Source organism: Lepus europaeus, chromosome X (assembly GCF_033115175.1).
Source record: "Lepus europaeus isolate LE1 chromosome X, mLepTim1.pri, whole genome shotgun sequence".
NCBI lineage: Eukaryota > Metazoa > Chordata > Mammalia > Lagomorpha > Leporidae > Lepus > Lepus europaeus.
In genome coordinates this window covers 97803038-97813473 of record NC_084850.1, presented here as the reverse complement: position 1 = coordinate 97813473, position 10436 = coordinate 97803038, and the positions used below count along the sequence as shown (strand labels likewise).

At 40.6% G+C, this 10436-nt stretch overlaps 1 protein-coding gene across 1 annotated transcript; it reads left to right on the top strand.

Moving 5' to 3' along the window:
* The first annotated feature begins 3626 nt into the window (after positions 1 to 3626).
* On the top strand, positions 3627 to 3857 carry KANTR (KANTR integral membrane protein). The gene has a single exon (XM_062184426.1). It carries the CDS (start codon positions 3627 to 3629, stop codon positions 3855 to 3857), a length of 231 nt encoding a protein of 76 aa, XP_062040410.1.
* The last annotated feature ends 6579 nt before the right edge of the window (positions 3858 to 10436 follow it).

Sequence of the window (10436 nt, the reverse complement as noted above, 5' to 3'; positions counted from 1 at the left end):
ATTATACAAACTTTTCATTTTGGATTTACATAAAGTTACTAAAGAGATAGTAAAGTAAGTTCTTATGTTAGAGGATGTCAAGTTCATAGAAAAATGGGATTCAAATATAAGTGTATTTCAGTGCAAAAAAATGTTTGAAATCCATGTATTGTTTTTTCAAAATGCACGCTTTCCATGAACTTTTTAAAGAACCCTTGTTATACTCACTTTGGTATATTTACCAAAACTGAAAAAGCAAAATTGGTGTGACTATTAACTAGGTGTTAGTCTAGTCTTCAGACAGATTTATTACTTTTTCCCACTAATGTCCTTTTTCTGTTCCAGGATGCATTTCAAAATACCACATTGCTTTTAGTCAGCCTATCTTTTGATCTATGACAGTTTTTCTGAATCTTGCCTTGCTGGTTTTTTTTTTTCAATTGAGGATTTTTTTTTTATTTGAAAAGCAGAATTACGGAGATAGGGAGAGACAGAGAGAGAGAGAGAGAGATCTTCCATCCGCTGATTCACTTTCCAAATGGCTGCAATGGCCAGGGCTGGGCCAGGCTGAAATCAGAAGTCAGGAGCTTCATCCTGGTCTCCCACATGCTTGCAGGGCCCAGAGACTTGGGCCATCTTCTTGCTTCTTGCCCAGGCATGTTAGCAAAGAGCTGGATTGGAAGTGGATCAGCCAGGAATCAAACTGACACCCACATGGGATGCCAGCTTTGCAGGAGGTAACTTTACCCATTACACCACAACGGCAACCCCTGGCCTTGGTTTTTAAGACCTTAACATTTTGAGGAGTACTGTAAGAATGTCCTTCAGTTCAGATTTTTTTTTTTGACAGGCAGAGTTAGACAGTGAGAGAGAGAGACAGAGACAGAGACAGAGAGAGACAGACAGAGAGAAAGGTCTTCCTTTTTCCATTGGTTCACCCCCCAAGTGGCCACTACGGCTGGCACGCTGCGCCAATCCGAAGCCAGGAGCCAGGTGCTTCTCCTGGTCTCCCATGGGGTGCAGGGCCCAAGCACTTGGGCCATCCTCCACTGCCCTCCCGGGCCACAGCAGAGACTAGCCTGGAAGAGGAGCAACCGGGACAGAATCCGGTGCCCCAACCGGGACTAGAACCCGGAGTACCGGTGCCGCAGGCAGAGGATTAGCCTAGTGAGCCACAGCGCCGGCCGTGGTTCAGATTTGTTTGAGGTTTTTCTCCTACACTGTGATCATCCCTGATGATGTGAACCTTCATCCCTTGGTTAAGGTGACGTCGGCCAGGTTTCTCCACTGCAGAGTTGCTATTTTTCCCTTTATATAATCTGTTCTTTGGAAGAATCTAGTCCGCCCTCAAGGAGAGGGGTGGGATTAAATTAAGCTCCAACATAATGTGTGAAGTATACCTGCATGTATTATTTGGAATTCTTCTGTAAAGAGTGATCTCATCCTTTATTTCCCTCCTTGTTTATTTACTTATCACTTGTTTATATCATATGATCTTGCATTTATTTAAGATGTTGAATTGTAATCCCATACTATATTCTTTGTTTTGTTGCTTAGGTTGTTCCAGCTTTGGCCACTGAGGGCTCTTTGAGATTGGCCAGTGTGTCCCTTTGACATGCCTCCATCGTTTGTTTTTGAGCACTTCCTTACCTTCTGCCGTGCCAAGATGTTCGAGACTCATCTCACATCTTCTGGCCTCAATCCTAGCATCAGCCATTTCTCCCAGGAGCTCCTGTTTCTATTAAGTTGTCTGTTCTTGTGTGTTTTCTATGTTGACAACCATATCAGCGTCAACATGCCATTTTGGTTTTTTCCTTTCCAACCTTTATGTGTCTAATTTATTTTTCTCATCTTACTGAGATGTCTAGGACAATGTTGAATTGATAAGTAATAGTGAGCATCTCTATCTTATTGTATATTTTAGAGGAAACACGACTAAGTTTTCCTTATTAAGAATGATATTTGCTGTAGGTTTCTATGGGTTCTATCAGGTTAAGCAAGTTTCATGCTATTCCTGTATGTTACAAAGTTTCTGTTGTTTTTTTTTTAAATCATGAAAGTATTTAATTTTTTAATAAAATGTCTTTTCCATTTCTCAGCATGGTAGTTTGTGTTTTCACCAATCATCTGATAATGTGGTAAATGGCATTTGTAGACCTTCCTCATGTTGGACTACCTTTGCCTTTCTCATACAAATACATCTTGGTCATGGTCTTTTCCTTTTTTATACAGTGCTAGATTTGGCTTGCTAACACTTTGCTTAGGATTTTGACATCTGTGTCTATGAGTAACATTGGTGTTTAATTTTCCTTCCTCATACTGTCCTTACTTACTTCAGACATTAAAGTTTTGTTGGTCTCATGGAATGAGTAAGAGACTGTTCCCTCTTTTATAATATTCTGAAAGATGCTGTACAACTTTGGAAAATATCTCTTTGGTAGAATTCCCCTGTGGGACCATCTTAGTCTAATGTTTTTCTTTTAAATGTTGAGATAACATTAAACTTTGATATAAAAATCTTTTCAAAATTTCAAATGAACAATTTGAAATTTGCTTTTATAACATGTTTATTTTATATCCTGTACTTGAAATGGCTACACACAAATCCTAACCAAGACCTTTCTTTGTGTTCCTCAAATTCTTAACAGTCACCATCATCAACAACAAAATTTTTCTTTGTACAAGTAGATGACAAAGTTTTGAAACCCATTTTTAAATTGTTCAAAAATGTTTAACAATTGAAATTATACCTACAGCTTTTCTGCTTGTTTCACTGACAAATATACTGGTAAAATTTCTTATGATAATGTGAGTAGATTTCAAATCCAGTTGAAGTCTTTCATGTTAAATATTTCAAAATAATGATGAAGCTCTTGTTTGCAGAACATGCATCATTATTAGAACCATCACCCTGCAGCTAGCTTGGACACCATTAAAAGGATATTCGTGAAGACAGAGTGTCAGGGCATCTACCTGGAGCTACACCCTCCAGAAGCCCCTGCTTGGCCTCCCTGCCTCCAGTCCCATCCCAACCAATCACAACTTGGGCTGTGCCTGGTGTTTCTTGGAAACTGGAACGCAGACTCCTCCTGCAGCTCCACGAGCCCCTTGTCCTCAGTGAGCAGAAGACTAAAGAAGCTGGCTACTGAAGAGGCTGTCCAAGTGATAGAGCACCTCCTTGGCCTTGCTTAGTACATTTACCACAGAGCAGTAGCTGAGTACTGGATGTTATTCATGCTTACCACCTTCAGAGGGATTTCTCACACCCCACTTCACTAAGGGCTACCCTCTAAGGCTCTTCAGAGGAGGCTTTCCATAGAGAGGTGGCCTACCTACAGTCTGCACTGCCTCAGGTCATACCTGAACACCTGTAGAGCTAAGGGGATCGATATATCTTTACCTACCTAATCCACAGAACAACTGGAAAACTTTGCCTTCTGTTTTTGTTTGTTCTTTTGGTGGGAAGAATTTTAACTACTGCTTCAGTTACTTTAGTAGTGTAGAACTACTGAGGATTTCTTTTTCTTCTTGAGTCAGTTTTGGTAAGATTATTTTCCTAAGAATTAGTTCACTTTTGTCTACATTTGCAAATTCATTGATCTAAAATTCCCTTTTTTAAAATTCTCTGCTGTATATAATCTGTAGCTATGTCTCCCTTTTCATTGCTAATATTGGTTATTTGTGCCTTTTCACTTTTTTTCTTGATCAATCTCACCAGAGGTTTGTCTATTTTATTAGTCTTTTCAAAGAACCAACTTTTGGCTTTGTTGCTTCTGTCTATTGTGTCTTTGTTTTCTATCTCTTTAATTTCTGCTCTTATCTTTTTTGATCTCCTTCCTTCCACTTTTTTTGGGTTTATTCTCTTGTTCTTTTTCTAATTTCTTAAAATGGACATTGAGCTCATTAATTTTAGTCTTTCTTGTTTTCTAATTTGTGCATTTAAGGGTCTAAATTTTCCTTTAATGACTGCTTTTCCACAAGTTCAGATATGTAGTTATTTTCATTATTGTTTAGTTCCAAGAACTTAACATTTCCATCATGGTTACTTATTTGACCCATGAGTTAAATAGAAGTATGATTTTAAGTTTCCAAATGTTTGGGGACTTTAAATTGTATCTCTTTGTTATTGAAGTCTACTCTAATTGTATTATAGTCAGAGGATATGATCTCTGTGATAACAATTCTTTGAAATTTATTGAGACTTGTTTTATGACTTAGTACATGATCAATATTTTTGAATGTTTCCTATATGCTTTATAAGAATGTAGTGTTCCCTAATTGTTGAATACAGAGTTCTACATGTCTCTTATTAAGTTTGTTAATTGTGTCACTCAAATTTTCTTTATCTATACTGATTTTTTTTGTCATGATCTACCAATAATTGAATGAAGTGTGTTAATATTTAACTGTGATGGTGGATTTGTCAATTTCTGCTTGTATTTCTCTATCTTTTTTGTTTTATATATTTTGAGGGTTTTTATTAGGAATATTCAATTTAAGATTTGTTGTATATTCCTGGTAAATATGTAATGGCCCTCTCTATTTCTGATAATGCATTTTTCCTTGAAGTCTATTTTATCTTGTATTAATGTAGCAACACACACCTTTCTACTTGTTAGGATTTGTGTGGTATATAATTTTCCATCCTTTTACTTTTGAGTATTTGCATGCCCTTATGCTTTAATTATATCTCTTGGAAACAGCATATAGCTGTTCTCTCTTTTAATTGGTAAGTTTAGTCTGTTTACTTTTACTGTGATGTATTTGGACTTGTTTATAGCATCATACTTTCCTCTTTCTACCCTTTCCATGCTTCAGTTTCTCTTTTCTCACCTGCATTTTTAGTTTTGAAATTTGTTTTATAATTAATTTTTCCCCTGCCTATTGTTGGGATTTCTTTTTCTAATTTTTCTTCAGTTGTCTTTGAGATTTTATCATATATGTTTAACTTATAAAATCTAAAGTTAAACAGTGTTTTCACCACCACCACCACCCCTTGAACAATGCAAGAAACTTAGAAAACTTCAATTCTAGCCATTCCTGTCCTGACCCCATACTATTATTTTCAGATATTTTAATTTGCTACTCTGTGTTCCTAGCCTTGCAATTATACATCATCATCATCAGTATTATTTTACATAGAAATGTTTGGATTTACTTACATACATTCTTACATCTCAGACCATTCTTCTGGGATCATTTTCATTCATTCTGAATACAGTGTTTAAATGTTCTTTTAGTACAGGTCTTTTGATGTTAAGTTTTCCCAGTCTTTGTTATATATACATGTCTTTATTTTATCCTTGTTCTTATAATGTAATTTTTTACAGATATGTTCCCATTCTCTTTTGCCTTTGAGAAGTCTGCCATCCATCTAATTTCTAGGTTTTTTGTGTATGGATTGTTCATTTTTTTGAGTGAGGTGTGCAGGGGATCCTGCAGTTTCATTCTAACATGTTTGGCCATTTATTTCTTTTTTTCTTTATTCTGCTTTGGAAATGTGCTTTCATAGCTCATTCAATTCATGTTTTTTATAATTTCTAGAAAATTTTCAACTATTATCTCTTCAGATATTGCCTGTTTTTCCTCCTTTCTCTCTTTCTTTCTTTTTCTTTCTCTCTTTCTTTCTCTCTCTTTCTTACTTTCTCTTTTTCTTTCTCTCTTTCTCTCTCTCTCTTTCTTTCTTTTTCTTTCTCTCTTTCTTTCTTTTCTTTTCTTTCTCAGAATCCAGTTAGTCACATTTTAGACCTCCTCATTCTGTCTTCTACTTCTCATAACACCTCTTTGATAGTTTCTGTATCTCCTTATCTGCCTGTACTTCATTCTGGGCAATTTCTTCAGGTATCTTTCAGCTTACTCAGTTTCTCTTCAGCCTTGTCTATTCTGATGTTTAATGTATCCATTGAGTTTTCATTTCAAAAATTGCATTTTTCATTTGTGCAGGTTTCATATATTTTACTTTCTAATCTTCCTAGCCATTCCTAATTGTCTCTTGTTGATTGCTCCTCTTTGTAATTACATCTGCCATTTCTTTAAGCAGTTCATACCCTTTTTGTTCACCCAGTAGTCACCATTTACATGAGGAAGACACTGTAAATAGTATTCACATCAAAACTGCATAGAATACAGTGATTACATATCCTTTGTTATACACATTTCTGTTTTCTTTTTGCTTAGTCTTCTAGTACCTGTTACTTCTCTGAAATTCTTTTAAAAATCCAAATCACATCATGTCCCTCGTCTGCTCAAATTCTCCCATGCAACTCCCTCAGAACAAAAGCCAAATTCCTCACCATGGCCAAAGAGTCCCTGCACAGCCTGATTCCCTTCACCTCTCTACTATCGGCTCCTGTCATGTTCCTCATCACTTACTCCTCCAGCCACTCTGGCCTCCTCACTGTTCCTCAAGCATGCTGGGTACCCTCCCTCTTCAGGGCCTTTGTACTTGCTCCTGTCAATGCCTGGAACACCCATCCTTCCAGATAATCTGTTGATTTTCCCAAGTACTACCAATATGCTCAAACGGCACCTTCCTAGAGAAGTGTTTCCTGATCAGCATATCTAAAATAACCCCTTTCACCTGCATTTTCTACTCCCGTATCTTACTGTACGTGTTATATTTTTCTACAAAGCACTGATTACCACTTGATGTATTTTATATATTTTTTTATTGTGGTTAGTGTTTCTCTCTCCCTAATAGTCTGTAAGCTCCACAAAGCAGGAACTTCTGTTTTGTCCACTTCTGTATCTCCAGTGCCAAGAAAAACAGTGCATAGTAATATTTAGTAGACACTCAATAAATATTTGTGGAATCAAAAAATGAATGAATGACTTAATTAACATGGAGGATAGAGACAGAAATGCCTTGGGAAGCAGGGGAGACATGAAGGCCTGTAACACTGTGTGAGGGCATTGTTCAGAAGGGTGGGGGATGTGCAGAAGCAGTGAGGATAACTCCTGAGTTCTTTTGAGAAGCAGTTGGTGGTGACAAAGGCACATGTTCTCTGTGACTGACTCCAACCTTTGGGCTCTGGAAGGCAGGCCTGCCTCTTTTTCAAACAGTTCTCAAACTGTTGTGTTGTCATGCCTGCCTGTCACCTAGTAAAGAACAAAGCCCCAACTCTCACTGGGATCAGGCTAGCATCCCCTTTTCTTTTGTCCTGTAAGAGACTGTTTCTTCGTTCCCCAGGCCAAGCAGATCACTCTCATTAGACTTTATTCTGTGGTCCCAGTGGGGATGGGGCAGTACAGAAGCAGGTACAGTGTCTGGCACATGATAAGCATTATTGTAATGGTGGATACCACAAGAAGGTAAGTTTCAGCTCAAGAAGAGATTTTTTTTTTTTCTGACAGACAGAGTTAGTGAGAGAGAGAGAGAGAGAGAGAGAGAGAAAGGTCTTCCTTCCGTTGGTTCATCCCCCAAATGGCCACTATGGCCGGCGTGCTGCGCTGATCCAAAGCCAGGAGCGCTGATCCGAAGGCAGGAGCCAGGCGCTTCCTCCTGGTCTCCCTTGCGGGTGCAGCGCCCAAGCACCTGGGCCATCCTCCACTGCCCTCCCGGGCCACAGCAGAGAGCTGGACTGGAAGAGGAGCAACTGGGACAGAATCCGATGCCCCAACTGGGACTAGAACCCGGGGTGCCGGCGCCGCAAGCGGAGGATTAGCCTAGTGAGCCGTGGCACCTGCCAAGAAGAGATTATTTACCATCATCAAGGAGGCAAGAGGCCATGGGGTTTTAGCTCTGGCCTTAATCCTGACTTGACTCCTGACCTGCTTTGGAGACCAGCATGACTCCCTTTGTTTCTGCCTGCCCGTGACTATTTGTGTATTAATTCTGTTGCCTAATATGTGACTTACTCCCTTATTTTTGTCACCTGCTAATATAATCATAGTACCATCGATATAGACAGAGCTCTGTGGCATTCCCCTGGAGACCTCTTCTCTAGGCTAATATCCATGTAGTATTTCACACTGAGTTTCACTATCCAACAAGTTTTAAGTTCAACTGAGCGAAGTTGGTCTAACCACATATGTGTCAACTCTCCTGCTCTATATTGAAGACACAAAGATGATCAAGATATATTTGCAAACACAGACCTGTAATTTCAGGGTTATATGGTCAGTGCAGTAACAGTGGTATGTATGATAGACTGTGGCAAGCCACTAAGGAGCACACAGCCCAGCTTAGAGAGTAAGGAACTGTTTCTTGGAAGACATGACATATGAAGATATGACATCTTCAAAGATGAGTAGGAATCTTCTCACTGTTTAATGTGGGGGGTGGGGGGTAGGGGCAATCCAGGCAAAGGCTACAGCATGGGCAACTTGCCTTACAGTGCACCTGTCTTTCCATGAGACCATCTTAGGAGACTTCAAGGAAAGACTCATGAGGAGTTTATAGCTCCTCTTCACATGCCAATCTAGTACCTATTCAGAAAGTTAATGAAAAATTATTCTGACATGACTGTCCATAGGCTTGTCCACACCAGCCTTCAGTGTACCTGGCTTCCTTGACTAGACTGTGAAATTTATGTGACTTGCTTCCTTTAGTCCTTCCCTGGTGTTGGTGTCACTGGCCACCGTCCTGGAGGTTATGGAGTCTCCTTCTGTCTCATGGGTGGGGGTATTGTGAAGAGGAATATCTCTCAGTCCTGACAGCAGTCATGGAGTAGAAACCCTTGTCTTTCAGGGAATTGACAGGGCCTGCCAATCTTATGCTCAGATATTGGGATTTCTCTCTCCTATGCAGGAAAAATTGGATTGTGACAGCTCGCAGGCTGTTTCAAAGCATGGAGGCCTGTGTCTCCTTGGGGTGATCTTAGCCATGTCACTTGTTCTCTCTGTCAGCTTCCTCATCAATGAAAGGGACTAAAGGCTACCTTGGGGAGTTGTGAGTGTTAGAACATATGTAAGGCACCTAGCACCTGGCCATCATTCATAATTTTTAAAGATTTATTTTACATATTTGAAAGGCACAGAGAGAGAGAGAGATCTCCCATCCACTGGTTTACTCCCCAAATGGCAGCAACAATGAGGTCCAGGAGTCTAGAACTCCATCTGGTCTCCCATGTGGTTGGCAGGGGCCCAAGCACTTGGACCATCTTCTACTGCTTGCTTGGTTTTCACCTCTCCTCCCCTCCCCTCCCCTCCCCTGCCCTGCCCTCTTCCTTCTTGTTTGAAAGGCAGAGTGACAGAGAGCAGGAGATCTTCCAGCCACTGGATCACTCCCCAAATACCACCATGCCCATGGCTTGGCCAGGCCAAAGCCAGGAACTCCATCTGTGTCTCTCATGTGGGTGGTAGGGGCCCAAGCACTCGGGCCATCTTCTACTACTTTCTGGCACATCAACAGGGAGCTGGATCAGAAACAAAGTAACTGGGACTCGAACCAGCACTCATAATGGGAATCCAGCACTGCAGGTGGTGGTTTGACCTGCTGCGCCACAGCACTGGCCCCACTTTTTGAACATCTATGAGAGTACCTCAGAAAATTCATAGAAAGTGGAATAAAAGAGAAGGGATTTTTTGGTGCACAAAATAAGCTTCTCTTCAATTTTATTTTCCATGAAGTTTTGGAAGAACCCTCCTCCTACTACCAGTATTAAAGGGGCCAGCCTAATGACTGATACCATGGTCAGTCCAACCTGGATCTGGATTCCAGCTCAACGACTTACTCCATGGTGACCTTGGTCAAGTTTTCTCACCTTTTTTAGCTGTAGATGTTTTTAAAGATTTATTTATTTGAAAGGCAGAGTTACAGAGAGGCAGAGGCAGAGAAAGATATCTTCCATCCACTGGTTCACACCCCCCTACCAATGGCTGCAATGACTGCTTCTTGGTTGATCTGAAGCCAGGATCCTGGAGCTTCTTCCAGGTCTCCCATGTGGGTACAGAGACTTAAGGACTTGGGCCACCTTCCACTGATTTCCCAGGCACATTAGCAGGGAGCTGGTTTGCAAGTGGAGCAGCCAGGACTCAAACTCGCACCCATATGGGATGCTGGTGCTGCAGGTGGTGGCTTGACCTGCTATGCCACAGCGCCAGCCCCTTAGCTGTCGTTTTATCATTTGTAAAGTGAAGTTAATGTTCCCAGCTTAGGGTTGTCTGCGTATTATTGTAGCAGTGTGTAGTGTGCAAGGTGGGACATTTCACAGACCCCTGGCCTCCCTCAGGCTGCCCTCTTGAGAGACCCCCTTCCTGTCCTGGGGACCTACCCTTTCTTTAGCCTCCTCTTTGTTCTCACATTGTCAAAGAGGTGTTAAGCCACTCTACCATTTCTGGAATGAAACCCAACATTTTCATGTTATGTTAAATCTTGTTTTATTCATCCTAGATTTGGGTTGCTAATAAGTTGTTTAGGATTGGGGCAGGCGCAGTGATGTAGCTAGTAAAGCTGCTGCCTGCATGCCAGCATCCTATATGAGTATCAGTTCAAATTCCTGCTGTTCCACTTCTGA